Raw genomic sequence first — 23145 nt, forward strand, 5'->3', positions numbered from 1 at the left:
TCATCTTTTTAAAATGTCTCAGCTAAATGACTGCTGTTTATTCATCAGCGTTTTTCCTGTTCAAGTTTAGTTCCATGGTCATTTCAAGTCCAATGTTTACCTTCGAACCCGAAAGAAACCCTAAGGCAAGTCAAAACTGAACTTACTTTAGGAAAGGATAACAACTTCTGCTGAGTAATGATACAGATAGAACCTCACTTTAATACACTTCAGAAATCTTTGTAACAGATGGAGGCCTATTGTGTTATCTAAAACAGGCTATAATTTTCATGTAAATTTATTTTGATGTTCACTTTGCTTTTGTTAAAAGACTATCCTTTCACTTTCTTCTCCAAGGGTTTAGACCATTCTACTTTGTGAAAAGTGAGTAATGGCTCCCAGGAAAGTACTCTTAATTGGTTTCTTACTTCCCAATTATTTTCCCCTCTTCAAAATAAAATCACTCCCTGGTCAACTACAAATAAGAATATTTCAATAAACAAGCATACCATACAGTAAATATTAAGGCAATATCTTTATTATGTATGGTTGTATATATCATCAGATGTAGGGAAACTCCCTATAGGATTTTATTTAATTCATTATCATCAGGTAAATATAACTGTTACCAGGATCCATTCATCAAATTATAGACAAGTATTCTTCCCTAGAACTTGACATCATAATGACATCTGTTGTAACGGGATTCCGATTAGACAAAACTAGAAAATTACCAACTATCTTGTTAAAATGGACTGGGGAAGAGAAGCTTTGTCACATGCTAATAAAAGTTCTTGACATATGCTACCAGATTTCCTCCTCCCAAAACAATTAAGCAAATGTTTTACCCATCTTTCAGATAAGGAAATTTGGGTTCGTACTACTAGAAAGTGGAAGAGCTAAGAATTAACTGAAATCAAACTGAACACTTCAACTACACTGTGCTGTATGGCTTGGGAAAGACAGGGAAGGAAGTAGGTGATCAGAAGCAGGCAATGAAGAAATGAAACCTTTGACATAATCAAGCAGACACAGAAATCATGCTGCACACTTAACAAAGGAGAGGACACAGCATTACCTGGCTTCTACTCCAGGCCTCATGGGTGGTTTTCCGGGTGGTGGCCGAGGCAAGAACTGAGATGGAGTTGAGCTATTGACTTGATCTGTGTTGACCCATGAAACTGGTCTTGGAATTTTGCTCTTTCTGGACTGGGAGATGATGGGTGCCAGAAAGTTGTCTTCGGCTGACCTGCTCAGGTGTGAGTCTGCAGCCAGTCTGGAAAAGGGGGTGAAGACTTCCTCCTCGGAAAAGGGAGCAGGAACAGTGGCTAATCTCTCCTCTAGCAGTTTATCAGAGGCACTTGAGAGGTCCCCAAGGAGAGACCTGAGTTGCCTTTTCTCCACCAGGAGCTTGACGAGGTCTGGCTGGCAAGCTTTCTTTTGGAGGAGCTTTTCTTTTGCAGAGACTGGAGAGGATGAGTCAAAAGTTGAGTCTATCTCTTGTGCTAGAACAGGGATTCGGCTGTGTCTAGTTACAAAGGATGACCTAACCACATCCTTCCGGGATGGGGGACAGTGTTCACTCTCTGAAACAGGATTAAATAGCTCTCCTTTTCTAGGGGCAATTTTCTCTCTCTTACCCTCTTGGTGCAAAAAAGTAGAGAGGTCTCCAGAATGATTGGGCAAGTCTTCACCCTTGATGTCATCCTCAGATATCTTACTTTTTTGCATTGCTGCCACCTGGCCTATCTGCTCTTCAACATATGGGTCAATAACTCGTGGAGATACTTCTGAAGATCCAACTGCCAGAAGCTTCATTATCTCATGATTTTTGTCTTGATTTGGCACCACACTAAAAGTCTGCATCTTTGTCACATCAAGAGGTTCAGTAGTAGCTGAGTGATCCCTTTCCATTGTTACCAAGTCTCCTGGGAGAGGGGAGATCTCAATATAATGCTGCCCTTTACTTAATTTCTCATCTTCATTATCTGACCCTAAAGCAATGCTTTTCTCTTCCAATCCCCTAGGGAGGCCCTCAAATTCTCTCATAGCCAGTCTGTTATGGTCAGGAAGGTCTTTTGGTCCCACGTCTTGGGATCTGTCATACTCTCTAATATTGGGTAACATGTCATGACCAATATGATCTATCTGAAGCCCCAAGTCTGTTCTGCTTCCTCCACTAGGAGGTTCGCCCTCTATCACGACCAAGCCAGAGAAGTTCTCCCTTGGAGAGTAAAGTTCCACAGTGGGCTCAATGGTATGAAGGTCTTTCTTTTCTGGCTGCTGACCATAATGAAAACTTCCTGAAGTTGACTGTGTAGATGCCACGGAAGGTCTTGGAATTGTAATCTGGAGATAGAGGAGAACAAAAGTTAAATGCAATCATGTGGAATTATAAATGATCCATGAGTTGAGATCTGACAGCTCAAATTCTAATTTTTCTAAGAGGAACACAGATCCCAACTGCATTTGCCCAACTCATGCTTCAGGTAAATAATTCTGAATACAAATGCATGGTAGTCATGCTCCCCTGCTCGGAAACTGTGCAGAGCAGCCTTCCTCTAAGCTCATCTCTGCCTTTTCTTCAGCCTGCTCTGTGCTCTGAAGAGTGATTTCTAGTGCCTGCACTGCCCAGGCTCCCTTGTCTTCTGATTTCTGGTTGTGTTTGCCCAATGGGCAGCACCAACAGAGGATCAGAGAACTGGAGGAGAGAAAGATCTGGATGTTTCTTCTCCTGGCTTCCTCCTGAGGGACTGCAGCTTTGGTGGTACATTCTAACACTCCTGGCCACTGCTTCTTTTATAGGGCCCCCTCTCCTATAGATATGACTCTTTCTAGGTTCTGCTAACTGCCCTCTTCCTTCTCTTTCAGGACTCAGAAAACTGAATAGCTCCCTCTATTTCTGTTTCCGTTGGCTCTCTCAAACTCTACCCACACATCTGTAAAAAGGTCCTTTCATTAAATTTTCTCCAAGTCCCTTTGAGTGTCCCAGCTATTTCCTGCCAGAATCCAGATACAGGATCACAGGGAAAAATTATTTTAAGTTGAAAAACTCCAAATATACATGCATTTATTGTACCCATAAATTCTGCCAATCAATATTACTGATATTTTCCTATAAGCAAACATGAAGATGTTACTAATATTTTGTATCTTATTTAATTTTTCTTAAGGTCAAGTTTATGATAAATGAAATTCTACCATCCTTCATCATTTCAATTCTATATGAATAAGTTTCAATATTTAGTAAGAATGTCCTTTCTTAAGGACACCTACATCTTCACATTTATTAAAATGTGTAAGGAGGCAGAGAATGTCAACTACATAAACTGGTAAGAAAAAAACCTTTTTGAGAAAGTAATTCAGATCATTTAATGAAGCCCATTAAGCTCTAATAAAATGAAGGAAATTGCTCTGAAATCAAAGTGAAATGAATTTGGAGCTGTCACGAGAGATTTCACTTAGACCCCACCTCTAGTCCAATGACACTTAAGAAATCCATTTGGCCGGAGTCAGATGAGTTGTTTAGATCTGTTTCTCTGTGTGTCAGGAATACCGTTAGGTTTAAGAACGTGCAAAGCTTGCCCTAAGCCCAGCCCAGGGAGAAAACACCTTACTAATGGCCTGAATAGCTCCTAAATGGAAACAGTGTCCTGCTAGGCTCTGTCAGGTTGATTAATCAAGACAGGCTGAGTTCAGACATGAATTCTCATGATAAGCCCACACCTGCAATGACCTTGGGAAAGAGGCAGCAAGCGCTGTTGGTGCTGTCGCCCTTCAGAAGTCACCTTACACTGCACCTCTCTTTCATTACACTAGAGGCAGATAGCAAATTGCTAATATTTTTAAAAATGATTTTGAAACTAAAATTTATAGTTAGTTACTCTTCAAAATTACTTTTTAAGACCCGAGAGTGATGGTGATAAGAAAAGCAGATATGAAATGGTATTAAATACCAAATAACTAGGGAGATGACTATATTTACATTCAAAATAAACCAAGTCTTTTCATTATTATATGTAATTTCAAGTACATTAGCCAAAATGAAATCAGCATTATTTACAAAAGTAACATTCCATTGGTCTTCTGGATTGAAGTTAGGGAATCAATGTACTTCTGAGCTTAATTCATCTGAATTCAGGACATATGTATATATATGTGTGGTGCGACAAAAGAGGTGATAATCTTGTACACAGAAAAGATATATGAACCACCAGACAGAAGAATTAATTTTCTTGTAAAGATTCTGGGCAATTATGATAAACTGCATAAATTACTGTCATATAATATTTATATAGCACTTTAATTTATAAAATATTCCTAAAATCATTTTTACTGATTCCATTTCATACCTGCTTGGTATTTTAATTGAGTACTTCTACTAACACAAATTTCACAAATGAAGAAAAACAGTAAAAAAAAAAAAAACGTCAGGGACAGGATTCTAGGATTTTGAAAGTCCTTCTTTCAAAGGGAAAGCCTACTGACTTGTGCTACACACTCTTAAATGAAGTCTTGGAAACTGAGTCTGAAAAATAAAACCAAAAAATCCACAAAACATTAAGATGAGCAAAACCAAAGATCAATAGCCGCAGGCAGAAATAAAGAAAGCTAATTCTAAGTATAGATGAAAACAGCTTCCTTAACATTAGACTATAAAGAGACAAAAGCAATTCCTATACTCAGGACATTCTACAAACAGGCTAAATTAACGATCTGCCAGTAAGCCATATGTCTCTTTTAAGGTTTACTTCTCTAATTCACAAACATTTCATTAAGGCATGAATTCAAACATTTCCTTTCTTCTGTTCTTTAATTGTATCAATACACCTTTCTACAAAACTAGAAAATGACCTCAGTCTTTTCCATTTCTTTCATATTTTCTTATTTTTATTAATGCCTAGTCCTGAGTGTGACTAGTATCAGTCTCACTACTTTTTAGTTCAGATAAAGTAGCCTCATTATTTTACAGTTATCTGATGTTTAGAACTGGCCACACAGCAAGAGACAAACTGCAAATCAACTCTTTGCACTTTAACTTACAAATTATCCTTTTCCTTTCCTCTCATTCAAGGATAGTAATGCTATTAAGATAATAAAAACTGTGGTAAATTCAACATCCATACCAAATAGTCTCTCTTCCAAATGAAAGCAATGTGGTATATACGAAATATCTATATTTTATTGTTTTCCTAACAAATAATTTAGAAGAGACAGAGGTAGTAATTTATGGGTTCCTACTATAGGAAGAATAACTGAGTTATAGGAACAAATTCCAGGTCTATCAAAGAAATTAAATTTTAACCATTCAAATTTCTTTGGGCTATTCAAATCTCACTGTAGACTTCTTTTCTTTAAAGCATCTTTATATATAATACTTTACACAAGTGCCAAAAACTATGAGTAAAAGTTTTTTTAGAAGTCCCAGAAAAGACAGACTGAAATAAGTATTTCTTGGCTGGCCTATAATTATGTATCGCACACATGGCTACAGGATTTAATAGTTTTTAAGCCCCTGAAAGTGTCATTGGAAGACACTTTCAGGATAAATAGAGTCCAACCCTCCCCAACTTCCACAACCTATAGGTTTCTATCACCTCATCTATCATACTTAAATAGTGAGGAGACTCACTGGGCTTTGAATTCTTGACCCCTAGCACTGTACCGGACACACAGCAGATGCTCAGTAAAGGTTGAACATATGAGTAAATCAACACTGGATGCCTGGGCTCCTTCCATGAAGTCTCCTAAGTGACAGTCCAATCTTTCATTTGAACAATTCACAAATGGGCTTTTTTTACTCCCCAAATTGGTCCAACCAGTCTTTAGTCTTTTCTGACTGTTCATAGATTAAATTACACTATCATATATATGTGTGTGTGTATATATATATATATATATAATATAGTTATATACATATGATACATATAATGTATCATGTGTATATATATGTGTGTGTGTGTATATATATATATATACACACACATATAAATAGTTCTAGAGATGTAAACTCATAGAAACAAAATTTTTCTGTACTTATAATGATCCAAATTTCCAGATCAAAAATAGAAATCCATAGTCAGAGGACACTTAGTTACTCCCTAGTTAATGCACATGCATTCAACTCCCACAAACTCCATTTCAACTCTGTCTGACTCTGCAACCCCATGGACTGTAGCCCACCAGGCTCCTCTGTCCATGGGATTCTCCAGGTAAGAATACTGGAGTTGGCTGCCATGTCCTCCTCCAGGGGATCTTCCCGACCGAGGGCCTGAACCTGTATCTCTTATGTCTCCTGCATTGGCAGTTCTTTACCACTAGAGCCACCTGGTAAGCAATCAACCAGGTGGCAATCAATCCAAAAAGTTTTTACCTTTCCATACTATTAAAGTCTACATCTATCAACATATTACATGGCTCATTCACTTTTCAGTGGAAACTCTGAGTAACTCTGTGAGCTTTAATATAGTCACTCTAGGTGTACAAGGGCTCCAAATATTCAGTGGACACTGGAAAAGTCACACGAAGCTACTATTTCAGGTAAGCTGCATGACCGAACCATCTCTCACGTCTTCATTGAGATTTTCACAATTCACAATGCAAGCCCTCCTATTTGCAAAGCCTCCTCACTGGCTGCTGCCCCAGCCATTCTCTCTACATGGCTCGCAAAGACCATGTTACTCCCCTCACTCAAACCTGGCAGTTTCCTGTCCTGCAACCCATATACCTCAGCAGGGCAGGCCAACATCCTTTATCACCTTACTTGTGCAGCTCATCTTCAGCTTCCTTCCTTTGCCCTACCATTCTGGCTTACTTATTTAAATACTCTGAATTTTGGTGTTTCAAGCCTCTGTGCCTTTGTACACTCTGCAATCTTTGCTTGATACCCCTGCATCTCCTTCCAGCAAATGTATCCTTCAAAGCTCTCTTGTTTTTGAAAGTAATGTATCTTCACCGTGGTAAAGACCCTGATGCTGGGAAAGACTGAGGGCAAGAGGAGAACAGGGCAACAGAGGATGAGATGCTTGGATGGTATCACTGACTCAGTGGACAGAAGTTTGAACAAACTCTGGGAGACACTCAGGGAAGCCTGGTGTGCTGCAGTCCATAGGGTCGCAAATAGTCAGATGCAACGTAGTGATCATACAACAATGGTAAATAAAATCAGAAAATAAGAGACAATTAAAACACCCAACATTGCACGCTCCTGTCCTAGGCAGATTTATCTATATCGTCATTTGTGTACACGGCTCCACCACAATCATGGACTGCAGCCTACCAGGCTCCTGCGTCCATGGAGTTCTCCAGGCAAGAGTACTGGAGTGGGGTGCCATTGCCTTCTCCAATTGTTTATCCCTAAGCTATAGCATAAAACCTGGAACTTAGCAGACACTTAATAAATTGAAGGACTGAAAAGAACAGAATTAAGGCAATGTAATCAACTGCTGACCTGAATCTCCTAGTACTGGTATTAGTAATTCCTGTAACACAGTCAAGAGTAATCCTCTTAATAGATGCTGACAGACAGACAGATTACAAAAATATTATGTGACTCTTCTTGTCCTGCTCCCTCCCTGTGCATTATTTTACACCCCCAACCCCTTCTTTCTTCTTCTCAACGTCTGAGAAAAAAGTCAATGAGTAAAGTTCTTCAGTATATTACAGTCCCCTGATATAAGGAAAGGTTGGTCTGTGTGACTAATAGAATATGGCAGCAAGATGATTGCCCCTTCTGAGATTAGGTTATAAAAGACAGTGTGGCTTCTACCTTGGTGGAGGGTGTTCTCTCTACCACCAAGCCTCCCCCATCTCTGTCTCTCTCTCCTCACTCACTGAAAAAGCCAGCTGCCATGTTAAGTATGGAAAGCCTGAGTGCTGAAGAACTGAAGCCTCTGGCCAACACTCAGTGAGGAACTGAGGCCTGCAAACAGCTACGTGGATGGCCTCGGAAGTGGATCTTCCCAGCCCAGTCAAACCATAGATGATTTTCCTGTCTAAGAGCTTGGTAGCAACCTCATGAAAAACCCTGAGCCAGACCTAACAGAGTAACAGACCTGTACTCCCAACCCTCAGAAAAAGTGTGAAATAACAACTACTGTTTAAACAGTATTCTCGCCTGGAAAATTCCATGGACAGAAGAACCTGGAGTGCTACAGTCCATGGAGTTGCAAAGGGTCAGACACAACTGAGCTAAATTTGGGGTACTTTGTTACATAGAAATAGGTAACATATAGGTGGTATTATGAGAAGGCAATGGCACCCCACTCCAATACTCTTGCCTGGAAAATCCCATGGACGGAGGAGCCTGGTGTGCTGTAGTCCATGGGGTCGCTAAGAGTTGGACACAACTGAGTGACTTCACTTTCACTTTTCACTTTCATGCACTGGAGAAGGAAATGACAACCCACTCTGGTGTTCTTGCCTGGAGAATCCCGGGGACGGGGGAGCTGGGTGGGCTGCCCGCTATGGGGTCACATTGAGTCGGACACGACTGAAGTGACTTAGCAGGTGGTATTATTATTCTCCAGTCACATTTATACTGTTTGCAAAGTAAAATGAAGCATTGTCTTTCTAAAGGACTATCTAGAACCAAGAGATCATGTGGTACAATCTGCCACAATATTCTGTAAGGAAAAACCCCTCCATTTCCACATTAAGACCCAAGTGCAACTTCTCCCTACCAACAGTGATTACCCAATACCACGTGAAACCGGTCACCTTCTTTCCTACAATCAATGCCATTCTGGTCCAGTAGTCAGACCTTTTTCAGAGCAGTTATTTTAGTTTCCTTCTCTATACTTGTTCATTTATGCCAGCTTAATTTTGCCTCTCCATTTGTTAATCAAAACATAATGTAATATCTCTCCTATAAACCAAAGGTTAAGTCTTATTTTGCCCCCTGTAAATCTATGTTGTTCAGCATCTTTTTAGAAATGATTAGTAGTGTGTTCAACTTCATCATCATTTACCCTGATGGGGAAAAAACCTAATTTCCAAAAACAACCCCAAACCAATTTCTTTTCAATCTAGCAAATTTATCCATCTTTCAAAATATATTATCTAAAAATTTTATACATGCTATGTGATAACTAGTGGTTTCATGTGTATGGATAAGGAAAGCCCTAAACAAAGTTCATAAATCTGTGCTAAGAAACAGAATTAAAAAGAGCTGAAGTTCTCATCAGTTAATATTCTAGCTATACTTGTAACACAGATAAACTCTGCCTTGCCTATTTTCACAGCTCTTACATATTGTAAGATACCATGACATTTTCCTTTCACATTATCATAACAAACAAGCAAGCTTGAATGAAAAAGATATAAACTGTTTCCCATCAGGATATGTCATAATTTAAAATATTCACATAGAATGGTAAAGTGTGTTTTATCATACTATCTAAGCTAGAGCATATAAACAAAGCTACAAAAGATCTAGAGAGACTAGCTGGTAGTATTCCCTATTTAATATGTCTGCCATTAAGACAGAAGCAGATATACCTGCTCTGGCCTAAGATTTGCATACAGTTCCTTACTGCCTCTGGATCTAGCTTTTGTGGGTCTCACGTAGTCAGAGGGCACCAATGCTTACTGATAAGAACAGGGTAACAGGTATCCCCATCTAAATGCCCAGACTTAGTGCAAAGAGTAGAGTTTCCTCAAAATGTTCCTTTGAAGGCCTGTATCAGAATTATCTTCAACTGCTTGTTAAAATGCAGATTCCTGGGTTCTCACTCTCCCAGACCTCCTGAAGCAGAAGCTATGGAAGTGAGGCTGGGACTCTATTTTGGGAACAATGGACATTAAAGGTGGAGAACTATCAAAATAAAAATTAAATGTGGAAAAAAGGTAGGAAAACCACGTTTAAAAGGAATGTAAAATATGAGGAATTTCTGGGTGAATGTTATGTAGAAGAAACAAAAAATGATACCTAGTAACAGTGTACAGTATAAAGTATAAACCATGAATGGTTAAATATATGCCATCTTTCATATAAAATATAAAAATTTCTAAAATTACAAATTTTAAAAAATCATTATTATATATACACACATAGATACTTCTAAGGGTCTAATTATGTTATTCTGAAATTAGGTTATAATGACATTTCACATATTAGGTTGTTTATCCTGCTAGAAAACACTTGAGAAATTTCACATTGGGAGATTAACTACAGAACTTAGCCCAGACATCATTCCCTTACAGTGAAACTGAAAGTTGCTCAGCTGTGTCCCACACTTTGCCACCCCATGGACTATACAGTTCATGGAATTCTCCAGGCCAGAATACTAGCATGGGTAGCCTCTCCCTTCTCCAGGGGGGTCTTCCCAACCCAGGGATCGAATCCAGGTCTCCCGCAATGCAGGCAGATTCTTTACCAGCTGAGCCACAAGTATGGAAGCCACAAGCTGGAAGCCCAATAATACTGGAGTGGGTAGCCTATCCCTTCTCCAGTGGATCTTCCTGACTCAGGAATTGAACTGGGGTCTCCCTGCATTGCAGGCGAGTTCTTTACCAACTGAGCTATCAGGGAAGCCCCATTCCCTTATACCCATGTGCCAAACTTAGGCCTCCACTGAGAAATCTTAGTTGATATATCCTGTTTTAACAGCACCTTGAGTGGATGACAGAAAAATGACAGGAGCAAATAACTTACCGCTGTAAGGGGTCCTTCCGCTTGTGCCTCCATTGGACTTGTGGGTGTCACTGTGATAAACTGACTAGCAGCTCCAGCCTGGAATTCTAGCCTATCTATATATTGCTCTGAAGCAGCCGTGGCAGGGCATTCCCCAGAAAGCACAAAGACCACACCTGAGGTTTCCTTCTTTAAATGATCATTTTCTGCCCAAGGACCCAGTTGGAGCTTTTCATCTTGAGGCGACTCCTCTAAGACTTGGAGGACTTCGGGCTCCTCATCAGAAGGGCTTCCAGTTGTTTTAGGGCCTAAAGCCTCATTTGTCCTAAAGTCCTGAAGGTCCTGTTCCTTGTCCACAATCACCCATTCTTTGGAATCAACCTCCTGCTTGCAGGAGCTCAAGTTAACGGCTACAAATCCATTGCTGCCACCACCGTCTGCCTGCTCAGGAGTGTTGACCGAGGCAGGCTTGGAAGCATCCGGAAGATATTCTTCATCATAGTGCCAGATGTGGTCTGCACGGGACACAGCTGGAACACAAGGCTTATGAAGCAGAGCAGGGAGAGTAGATTCTTTTCCTGCACTGGGATCTTTCTGCATTTTCTCCAAGCTTAAGAAAATGAGTACAAGTTACTTACTTGTCCTAGGGAAAATACTTACTATATAACCTATATGCTCTATACAGAACTAATATTTACCAATAGATGAAAGAAAACAATACGGATAAAGCATTAGGAACATTTCACAAGCTAATAATGCTCTTCCCCACCTGTCATAATCCTGTTTTGGAAGACAGAGCCCATGGGAGGAAGATGACTCTCCTGTTGCCAGACAGGAGAATCTTAACCAGGTTAACTAGGGTGACTTGTGTGATCCATTTCATCTTTGCTTTGCCAAGGCAATCACACTGCCCTCTTCTGTCTGCTCTGAGGGACTGTGGGAAAACTTACCATGGGCTTTTGCCTCAGCAGAGGCCCTAAAAAAAGGAAATGAGGACGCCAATATGCATCAGGCAAATACCTTCTGAACTTGTTTTGTCTTCAGAGAGGTATATAAATATATATTCATCCATATAAACTCCTCCAAAGACAGGGCTAGGCAACAATGAGACGGGTGGTATTTGGCTGCACTGGCTTCTGAGAACTGCTCTTACCTGCAGGGAAGCAGCTGAAGCAATACCCTGTTCCTCTCCTTTGTAATTAGGTGCTTCACTTCCTTCCACTGTTCCCAACTCATTCCAGGTTTTGGCTTGAGTTCATTTTCTCAGAGTACTTCTGTTCTCAACTCTGTCTTGTCTCTCAGCTCTTCCCTCAGCATGGACCCTCTTTTAGTTCCATTCTTTTGTCAGACTAATTCTTTCCCAAACTAAGCTTTTATCCCTATTACACTTTTATTTTTATTCCCAATCTCATGAACAACTGAAAATGTTAAACACTGCCTCAACACATCCTTTTGATCGCATCACCGTAGACACAAGCTTACATCACCTAGCTGTGAGAATGAATGAGTACCACGTGAAGAATACACAGCTATGAAGTACTGCTTAGGTGGAAGCCAGACTAGACTAGTCCAGAAGTGGCTGAACTGTCTTCAGACACCATAAGTACTATGTTAGTCAAATACATGGTACTTCTAACTCATGTTTCATTACTGATAGTAGTCACCAGGGATATATTGAAGGATGTTACTATTATTAAAGCCTTCTATAACTCAAAAATATATCTGAAGTTCTTTTCCAAGTTTTGTTTCAGTTTTTTTTTAAATCACAAATGGAGATAATGGGCCTTATAACCATGAACTACAAACAGTGGTTACCTATGTATATACCTCTCCAAAGTTCCATCTTTCCTTTTGTCTAGGTAGAACGATAAACAATCACATCTCTTTCTCTTTTTCCTATAGCATTTATTCATAGAAGGCTTTCATTGAATTGAACTGCCTATCACTTGTATATATATTACTTTTCCCCCTGCTTCATGTACTCTTCCACCTTCTTGCCTATTGCCATCTTTCCTAGGCCCTCTCTAACTTACACTCCTCCATTCCAATAAGAGAGATTACCTTCCAAACAAAGTCACTTCAAAATGTTCATTTAATTCCTACCTAGTCTTAGGAAGTTACCAGCTCCCATGGCCAAAGGCTCTATGTTACAGGACTGGGAACAATATTAGAAAGAGAGTCACATTAAGAATGAGAATGTTAACTAAAAAACATGGATGATGATGGCACCTTTATCAAATCAGCATTACAAAAATGCAAGAACTCCTTATTTGAAAAATTTTACATAATAGAAATTAATAATAACAATAGTATTTTAGTTGCTTTGAAAAAAGAAAAATCATTTTATACCAGGTCTCAAGAAACTTGTCAGTATCTGGCTTTGGTTCCAACGCCAGGCGTTTCTCCAGCTCAAAGCTGTGGATAGAACGTAACTTTCGCACCAACGGAACATCTCTGTCTGGCTGAGTAATCTCTGAGCGGACACGAATTGGGGAACCAAGGCTTGGAGCATTCAGAATACCATTTGCTTGACCATGGCTGTTTTCCTCTTCAGTAGCAGCCTAGGCAAAACATTAAAGAAAACCATGAAAAACATTCTAGTCACTATACATGGTAGGAATCATTGAAGTCTTTCAATATAAACAAGTGTTTGAGATGTATTTTTCAGAAGATTAGGGTATTTTGGCCAGTTTAATTCATTACTATTAGACTATTAACCCTTTACTAAATAAGTTTTCTAAATTTATTCTCAGATTCAGTATTTTAGTGTTTTATATTTTGGTGAAATAATGTCATTTGTAGCAACATGGATGGACCTAAAGATTATTATACTAAGTGAAGCAAGTCAGATAGAGAAGACAGATGCTGTATGATATCACTTTTATGTGAAATCTGAAATATGACGCACATCAACTTATCTATGAAACAGAAAGACTCACATGGAGAACAGACTCATGGTTGCCAGGGGGAGGGGGTAGGGGAAGAGGTGGAGTGGTAAAGTGGGGTTAGTAGATGCAAACTATTATGTACGGAATGGATAAACAACAAGGCCCTACCGCACAGCGCAGAGAACTATATTCAGTATCCTATCATAAACCATAATGGTGAAGGATATTTTAAAACTAATATATATATATATACACATGCAGAACTGAATCACTTTGCTGTACCGCAGAAATTAACACATTATAAATCAATTATACTTCAATTTAAAAAACAAAACAAAACAAAAAAAACAACATGAGTTAAAGAAAGAGAAAAAAGAACAGTTTGCTCCCAGGAATTCCCTGGTGGTCCTGTGGCTAGGACTCAGAGCTTTCACTGCCTTGGGTCCAGGTTCAATCCAAGACTGGGCAACTAAAATTTCCACAAGCCAAACAGACAAAAAGAAAAGAGGAGTTTGCTTCTGGTACTATAAAGACAGACAGAGGTGACACTACAAAAATCTGACACCAACTTCCTGACTACTTTTCACTACTTATTCCTGATTACTACTAGTCCAGAATGGAGAAGGAAATGGCAACCCACTCCAGTATTCTTGCCTGGAAAATCCCATGGATGGAGGAGCCTGATGGGCTACATACAGTCCACAGGGTTGCAAAGAGTTGGACATGACTGAGTGACTTAATTTTCACTTTCAATAGTCCAGAAAGTTCTAACCAACAGCCAGACACACAGGGGAGCACGTCACATCAACGCAGAGAACGTTTCTGCAAATAACTCTCATATTCTGCTACTTTTTAAAAATTATATAGTTTGAAAATATTGTATGTATTGTCCAAAGATAGGCCAAGCTCCTTAGAAGTGATCACTAAGATTCTTTTTAGGCTGTATTTCCCATTCACCAAGAATGACTAGCCAACTTTCTATCAATCTTGTTAACAGATATCAGCCAGGAGTCTCATTTTACACCCATAAATGTTAACCTCCTTCCCAACGAAATCATAAAAAGAGGACGTACCAAAAACTAACTTATTTGTAATTCACTGTCCCTCAATCCCATTTATCTTCATCTTATTGTCCATGAAAATAGAAATGACCAGAAACAGTAAAACTGAAGAGAAATTTAAAGACAATCTACCCCAAGATAGTATACTAAAAATCATTTAATGCAGAAATCTATATCTCTCCCCATACTTACAAGTGGAAAGTGAAAAAGTGAAAGTGAAGTCGCTCAGTCATGTCTGACTCTTTGTGACCCCATGGACTGTAGCCCACCATGGACTGTAGCCTACCATGGGCTCCTCAGTCCATGGGGTTTTCCAGGCATGAATGCTGGAGTGGGTTGCCATTTCCTTCTCCAGTGGATCTTCCTGACCCAGGGATCGAACCCGGGTCTCCCGCATTGTAGGCAGACGCTTTACTGTCTGAGCTACCAGGGAAGTTCACCTGCTTCCAGTTCTAATGAAGAAAAAATCATGTTACTTATTCAAAATGCACTTTGCCAGTTCATGACCAATTTGATGCTTTCCACTTCCAATCCTCATTTCCTCTCCTCCATTTGAGACCGTTTTCAGAATGAACACTTAGACCTCCATTAGTCTCCACTATGGAAGAGGGCCAGAGTCTTGCCGTTTTATTTGGAAAGACCATTAAATTCTGTTCTACAGATGTATCTTCTTTTAGACTCCGCCTCTGGTTATTTTTTTAAAACTACCTTCATTTTCCACAAAATATAAGATGAAGATTTTTTAATGTCCACACCTGAATGCTATGGGCAAAACTAACCAAAAAATACTGCAATCATTAATATACAAATAACTAGCAACAGAGTGTTCTACTTATTCAAAATTGAGAATCATGATACTCTGCTAAACCAATAGGAGAAAAATGAGACAGAGATACATATCATTTCCTATGCAAGAAATATGCACCTTACAAATCCCAAGCTTTATCTTATTCCTGTTGGTATCCATCTCTTCCCAGACATCCTTCTCCTGGGGATGAGGGTGTCCCAGGGACCCGGGTACTTTATTTGGTGACACACCAACAGGGATGCCATTTTCTCCATCACTAAGCTGTTCATCTGGAAACACCTCATCTGTATTTTCTCGAAGCATGTCTCCTGGGATGGGAGTGGCGTTGGCAATTCTGAAAGTGATAAATGAAAAAAAGAAAGAAAAAAGCGCAAAAGTTTAAAAACACCAGAATCAAAAATTACTATGAGACTATCCTACATTTTGTTTCTAGATTTAAATGATGAAGTCTATACATAATTAAGAAAATAGAAGAAAACAAAAACCTCAGAAACTTAGGGCATGCCAATTCTACAAAATAAACAGCATTTTGATCAACAGAACTTTCAAGCTGATTTAAAAACACAAATTCTGATACAATAACTCTCTAAGTTAGCAATCACTTTAAAAACATTTATTTTCTATTGACTCTTTGTGAATTTTAATATATTCTATTCTTAACCTATTTTTCTTAGCGAATAACAAAAACTATAAACAGAAAAATATTGTGTTATGATTCTTGCCTTCAAGGGGAAACAAGAAATTTTCTGACTATACAGGTCATATGGTTCTGTATGAACTGACCAGGAACAAACTAGAAAGTATTAATTGGCATTTGTCCATATGTTCTTTCAAAGTAATTTCATGTCCAATTTACATAGTTGGTCATCACTCCCCAAGACTTCTGGCCCACGAAGGGCTTTTCTTGTTCTTAGTTAATAACTCAGTAAGTGATCAGGCCCCTGCTGGGTCTGATGTTCTATAACTAGTATGTTCTACTTTATAGACTATAGTTTATTTGTTTTTTTAATATTGCTGACTGAACATAACATTTAGCACACAGCAAAACCTTTTCTTAAGAGGGATCTGCAATGTCTAAAAGTAGGAAAAAAAATGCCTTCAGCAGATTATATTGACGCACACAATTATGAGTGGGAAAACAGATGTCTTCTCAGTGAACCACTCTAAAGGCCCAAGTGTTATAAATATGTCATGCTGTGAGAATAAGAAAGATATATGTGACAGGAGCACACGGCCTGTGTTTGCAGGCAAGGTATAAATTATAGAAGCAGATTAGGGGTAAACATTAAGAAGATATACGGAAGAATTGGATAGATGTCAAGACAAGTAATGAGACTGAACATCCTTTTCATGCCCTTTCCCATAATATAAGGTAGGAGTCGGCAAATTAGGGCCTATGAGCCAAATCTGTTCATCTACTTGTGTAATACTATGTGTGGCACATGGGCATGCTCATTTGTTTACACACTGGCTATACTACCTTAGCACGACAGAGGCAGTGGTGGTGGTGACAGACAGCAGAGCCCACAAATACTCATCTGGCCCTTAGTTACCAGCTAAGGCTTGCTGACTCCTGATCTAAAGCATCCTCTTACCGTCTACACTTTCACCCTCTACAAAGAGCTAAGAGTTGTGGGACACAAATTATCGTTTTTTCTCTTTAACACTGATTCTCTAGGGTTTTCCAGGTATTCAACCATATCATTTGCAAAGAGAGAAAACTCAGAGGTCAGTGAAGTTTTTTTCAAAGAGCCAGATAGTAAATAGTAGGCTTATGGGTCTAATACTTTGCAGGCAAGATGGATACTAAAATGAGTAGACAAATGTATGATGAAAAATAAGTATATTCAAACAGCCTCAAAGTATCCTGAGTAGTAAAACACAAAGTATTACTGAGTAGTAAAACACAAAGGGAAAAACAGCAACTTTATGGTAAAAAAACCTAACACCACCTTAACCAGATTACCAACATTAGTATCATCAGTAATAAGACATCTTGACATTACGTATCTCCTTATTCAATGCTATCAAGTTTCCCCTTATTTTGGCTTTAAATGTATCCCACAGATTCTGATATGTACTGTTTTAGTTATCAATATTTTTATACAATTTCAGTTTCCATTTCCCCTTTTATCCTAGAGTAGTTTGATAGAAGGTTTTTACCTTTCCAGGTGGAAGGGCCTTTGACACTTTGTTAGTAAATAATAGATGGGCTCGATAAAGGACAGAAATGGTATGGACCTAACAGAAGCAGAAGATATTAAGAAGAGGTGGCAAGAATACACAGAATAACCTTGCAAAAAAGATCTTCACGACCAAGATAATCACGATGGTGTGATCACTCACCTAGAGCCAGACATCCTGGAATGTGAAGTCAAGTGGGACTTAGAAAGCATCACTATGAACAAAGCTAGTGGAGGAGATGGAATTCCAGTTGAGCTCTTTCAAATCCTGAAAGATGATGCTGTGAAAGTGCTACACTCAATATGCCAGCAAATTTGGAAAACTCAGCAGTGGCCACAGGACTGGAAAAGGTCAGTTTTCATCCCAATCCCAAAGAAAGGCAATGCCAAAGAATGCTCAAACTACCGCACATCTCACTGCACTCATCTCACATGCTAGTAAAGTAATGCTCAAAATTCTCCAAGCCAGGCTTCAGCAATATGTGAACCATGAACTTCCAGATGTTCAAGCTGGTTTTAGAAAAGGCAGAGGAACCAGAGATCAAATTGCCAACATCTGCTGGCTCATTGAAAAAGCAAAAGAGTTCCAGAAAAACATCTATTTCTGCTTTATTGACTATGCCAAAGCCTTTGACTGTGTGGATCACAATAAACTGTGGAAAATTCTGAGAGATGGGAATACCAGACCACCTGACTTGCCTCTTGAGAAATCTGTATGCAGGTCAGGAAGCAACAGTTAGAACTGGACATGAAACAACAGACTGGTTCCAAATAGGAAAAGGAGTACGTCAAGGCTGTATATTGTCACCCTGCTTATTTAACTTCTATGCAGAGTACATCATGAGAAACGCTGGACTAGAAGAAACAAAAGCTGGTATTGCCGGGAGAAATATCAATAACCTCAGATATGCAGATGACACCACCCTTATGGCAGAAAGTGAAGAGGAACTCAAAAGCCTCTTGATGAAAGTGAAAGAGGAGAGTGAAAAAGTTGGCTTAAAGCTCAACATTCAGAAAACGAAGATCATGGCATCCAGTCCCATCACTTCATGGGAAATAGATGGGGAAACAGTCTAAACAGTGTCAGACTTTATTTTTCTGGGCTCCAAAATCACTGCAGATGGTGACTGCAGCCATGAAATTAAAAGACGCTTACTCCTTGGAAGCAAAGTTATGACCAACCTAGATAGCATATTCAAAAGCAGAGAGACATTACTTTGCCAACAAAGGTCCGTCTAGTCAAGGCTATGGTTTTTCCTGTGGTCATGTATGGATGTGAGAGTTGGACTGTAAAGAAGGCTGAGCGCTGAAGAATTGATGCTTTTGAACTGTGGTGTTGGAGAAGACTCTTGAGAGTCCCTTGGACTGCAAGGAGATCCAACCAGTCCATTCTGAAGGAGATCAGCCCTGGGATTTCTTTGGAGGAAATGATGCTGAAGCTGAAACTCCAGTACTTTGGCCACCTCATGTGAAGAGTTGACTCATTGGAAAAGACTCTGATGCTGGGAGGGATTGGGGGCAGGAGGAGAAGGGGACGGCAGAGGATGAGATGGCTGGATGGCATCACTGACTCGATGGACGTGAGTCTGAGTGAACTCTGGGAGTTGGTGATGGACAGGGGGGTCTGGCATGCTGCAATTCCTGGGGTCGCAAAGAGTCGGACACGACTGAGCGACTGAACTGAACTGAATATCTGTTTCTATCACAGTGTGATCAGATAAGGTAACATTTCTGCTTTGTGTAACTACCTCTGTTTGGTGACCTGATAACTGATCAATTTTTATGAATATACCAGGGGCACTTGAGTGGATGGTGCTATCTCTATCATCAGGGTATAGGAGTTGAAAAATATGCCTAAGGTCTACCTGCGTTGTCGTCTTCTGTTTCTCACTCTTCATTCAGCTGAATTCAATCTTGAACTCAATTGTGAACACAGATTGAACAGTATTACAATCTCCAGTTACTAGTGTGTTTCTTTGTATCTTTGAATCTCTGGTATTTGTGGCTGTCTAAAGATTTCTGCTATGATGCTGGCGACTAAATATTAATAAATATTATGTCCCATTTGTGAATTGTGACACTTAGCATTAAAAGTACCCCTCCATCTCTGTAATGTTTAATGTTTTGTGTGTGTTTTTTTTTTTTTACTTGAATGCTACATTGTTTGGTATCAGGATTGCTATTTTCTATTTCCATTTTCCTGATTTATTTTTGTCTATCCCTTTCTGAAATGTGTTTTTCTTAATGTATCTCTTGTACGTAGCAACGTAAACGGAACTAAAAATCTTTTTCTTTTAATAGATGTGCCCATGCATATTTATCTCGATGACTGCTAAGTTTGGTCTTAATCCTGTTATAGTATTTTATAATTATGTGTATTTTGCTATATTCTCTATAAGATAGGCACTCTTTGTACTTTAAAAAATATATATTTTAGAAGGTTTGCGTTTTTGTTTTAATGGTCACCTTTGGACATTTGCCTTTTAAATGCTCTTAGTCCCATTTTCTTATTTAATCTTTTGCTATTTAGTTTCTTACTTGTAAAGTAAAGTGGCTGGAACAGGGTGATGGATTCCAAAACCAGATAAGCATGAGAAACATCTGATGTGTATGAACTTCTGTTCCACACACCTAGATGTTCTGATTTAGTAGGTCTGCTCTGAGTCCTACAAATAGGTATTTTTAAACAAACATCTATGGTGGTTCTATTGTAGCTAGTCAGGGTCTCACATTTAAGAACTCTTAGACTAATTAACTGGGCTTCCCTGGTGGCTCAGACGGTAAAAAATTTGCCTGCAATGCAGGAGACCGGGTTCAATTCCTGGGTCAGGAAGATCCCCTGGAGGAGGGCATGGCAATCCACTCTAGTATTCTTGCCTGGAGAAATTCCATGAACAGAAGAGCCTGGCGGCTACAGTCCAAGGGGTCACAAAGAGTTGGACACGATTGAGCAACTAACACACAGACTAATTAGGGATATCATCTCCAGTTCTATGGGTCCATGTAAGCTTTTCTGAGTCAATAAGCTCTAGTATCTCATCTCAATATAAAAGGAAAGCAATGGATTAGTGATAGAGAATCCCAATTAGGTCACTGTATGGTTTTTCCCTATTTGCTCTTTCTTTTAAATCGGTTTAAAGCAATTAGAGAACAGGTTTTAAAAAAAAGGGGGGAGGTCAGAAAAAGAGACAACTTCCTCCAAATAAAAAATAACAAAAGCACATGTATGAATGCATATGTAGAGAAAAAAACATTAAATAACAAAAATAATACTAACCTCTTTCTAATACATTCTGAAAATTAATGAGTTTCATAAGAGGAATAGCTACATGTTTTGTTCCCACTAAACTTAAGCAGAAGATAGTTAGAAATAACTGTGGCTGTTGTTTCCAGGATCTCATATATTCTTTAGTAGTAAATGCAACAAATGCCCCTTTGCATTTAGAAGAAAACCTTCTGTACATCTGACATTAACAAGCAACACAAGCTCTAAGCGGCCATTTCACGGTATAACCTGTAAGTACTTTCTAAGAAAAGTAAAGGTGAACAAAGTCATGTATAACAGCAATGTTAATTCCAGGAAACCCAAAGGCATCCCTGTGTCTTTGCATTTGGTTATCTAAGGCAACCTGGATGAAATAAAAGACATTTCTGCTACGAGAATGCATCTAGGAAAAAGACACTGCTGAACACTGTTCGGGACATACCCAATGGCCGCAGGGGTCAAACGGGTGTGCAGCTGAGGAGTGGCGGAAGTAGTGGTTGTGGTGAGGGAGCCATCAGTTCCAGTCTTCTCCCAGTCAAAAGGATCACTTTCAATTACTCCAAAGGCCTTGATGCTGTTGTCAAACACGGATGTAAGAAGCTAAATCACAAAAGGAAAAAACTGGAGTAAGCCAACAGTAAACATAGTCACTTTATTCTATAAGAAAAGCACCCCAGACTCTTAAATTAGTTTGGTAGTATCACTTTTTAAAAAAGCCTGATGATACAAATAGGGGAGTGTGAATAAGGACTACATAAGGATGATGATGTTCAATTAGCATTGATTTTTCTCAGCTGAGATACAGATTTTTAGTTATGTAGGATAATGTATTTTATGTAGGAAGATAATGAAGCATCATACTACTTTGTGATGATTTCGCAAAGGGAAATATGTATTATATGTGTATGTGTGCATTGAGTTTCAATCATCTAAATGACCCATTTTTTTTTGGAACATTTTTATATGCTTCAACTTAAGTGACCAAGGTTAACAGTTGGTATATCTGGGTTAAGAGGTATATAAAACTTTGTTGTGCTTTCTGAGAATGTTTTCGCTGGTTTGAAAAATTCTTAAATTATGTGTATGTGCACACAAACTATCAAAAAGAAAATCTGCTATTGCTTTATATTATACATTCTTTGACTTTTTGTCTTTAAATTCCAAAAGTCTGGTGTAATATTGAGAAAAATTTCATAAAGATCTTCCTTTACTGTTTGACAGTATGCAACATTTTCAATTTTATAGTTAAAACTGGATTAAACTCTCATCACTTCTCTTACTGTTAGTATCCTACCCTCATAGATTCACCTTGCACTTTTCCGGCCCCAGACCTGAAATCAGTACTTCTTCACTGGAGGGTTTTTACAAGGGTCTGTTTCAGGCTTCAAAAATATTGCTCTGACTAAGAAGTGGAGAACAGATGCCATAAATAAGGAGGGGGATGAGGGTGCCAGGATCAGATGACCAGTTAGGAGGCCACTGTCACTGAACCTGAGTGGGAACAGTGGAGGTGATAAGAAGTGGTAGGATTAGGACATAGTTTGTAGAGCCAACAGAACTTACTGACAGAGTAGATGAAAGCTGTAAAAGTAAAGAAAGAATAAAGAAAAATTTGTATTTCTGACCTGAGCTCCCGGATAAATGGTGGTACCATTTAATGAGATGGAAAGTAGTGAATCTGAGGATTGGGATGTTTAAAGTTTTATGGAGTTTAGAGAGGAATAGGGAATACAGATACAAATTTGAGAGTCATCAGTGTATTGATATTACTAGGCATTATTTAAAACCATAGACTAGATGATATGATCTAAGTAGAGTAGGCTGCAAGGGCTAAGGCCAAGGGCATTGCAACATTTAGATGGAAAGATGAGGTGGACTCAGCAAATGAAACCAAGGAGTGGCCAGTGAGGCAAGAAATGGGTATGTGGTGTTGACCAAGTAAAGAAACCACCTCAACAAGGAGACAGTCAAATGCTATCAATTATAAACTTAACAGTTATTTCTGATTATTTAATTGATTTCACCCAGATTGTAGGCTCCAAGAGGCTGGTACATGGCTCATCTTGTTCATCACTGTATCGAACATAATGCCTTCTATCAAAGAGTGTCATATTGTGATTTATATGAAATATATATCTGGTCATTTAGAAGACCCAAAATATATTTCTCATATATATTTGGTCTTTGTCCACAGTTCCTGACTCACAGTTCCCCAAACTCTTGAAATTTTCTGAGAGATAAGAGCAATGGGAGCACTTTTTGTAATAGTATTGGATCTCTAGTCCTCAGTTCCTGAAATCACTTCAGAGCCATAAAGGGGAAATGGGT

General features: G+C 39.0%; 1 protein-coding gene across 11 annotated transcripts in view; it reads right to left on the reverse strand.

The window, feature by feature from the left end:
• The window catches only part of TTBK2 (tau tubulin kinase 2), a 135026-nt gene that overhangs the window by 8543 nt on the left and 103338 nt on the right, over positions 1-23145 (reverse strand). For all 11 annotated transcript variants that reach the window (XM_059890615.1, XM_059890612.1, XM_059890614.1 and 8 more), the window contains 5 exons: positions 21260-21417; positions 15487-15703; positions 12962-13173; positions 10634-11222; positions 1058-2328 (listed from right to left, as the gene is read on the reverse strand). In XM_059890615.1, coding sequence (XP_059746598.1) covers positions 1058-2328; positions 10634-11222; positions 12962-13173; positions 15487-15703; positions 21260-21417 — 2447 coding nt within the window. The remainder of the gene's footprint in view (positions 1-1057; positions 2329-10633; positions 11223-12961; positions 13174-15486; positions 15704-21259; positions 21418-23145) is intronic.

Source organism: Bos taurus, chromosome 10 (assembly GCF_002263795.3).
Source record: "Bos taurus isolate L1 Dominette 01449 registration number 42190680 breed Hereford chromosome 10, ARS-UCD2.0, whole genome shotgun sequence".
NCBI classification, from domain to species: domain Eukaryota; kingdom Metazoa; phylum Chordata; class Mammalia; order Artiodactyla; family Bovidae; genus Bos; species Bos taurus.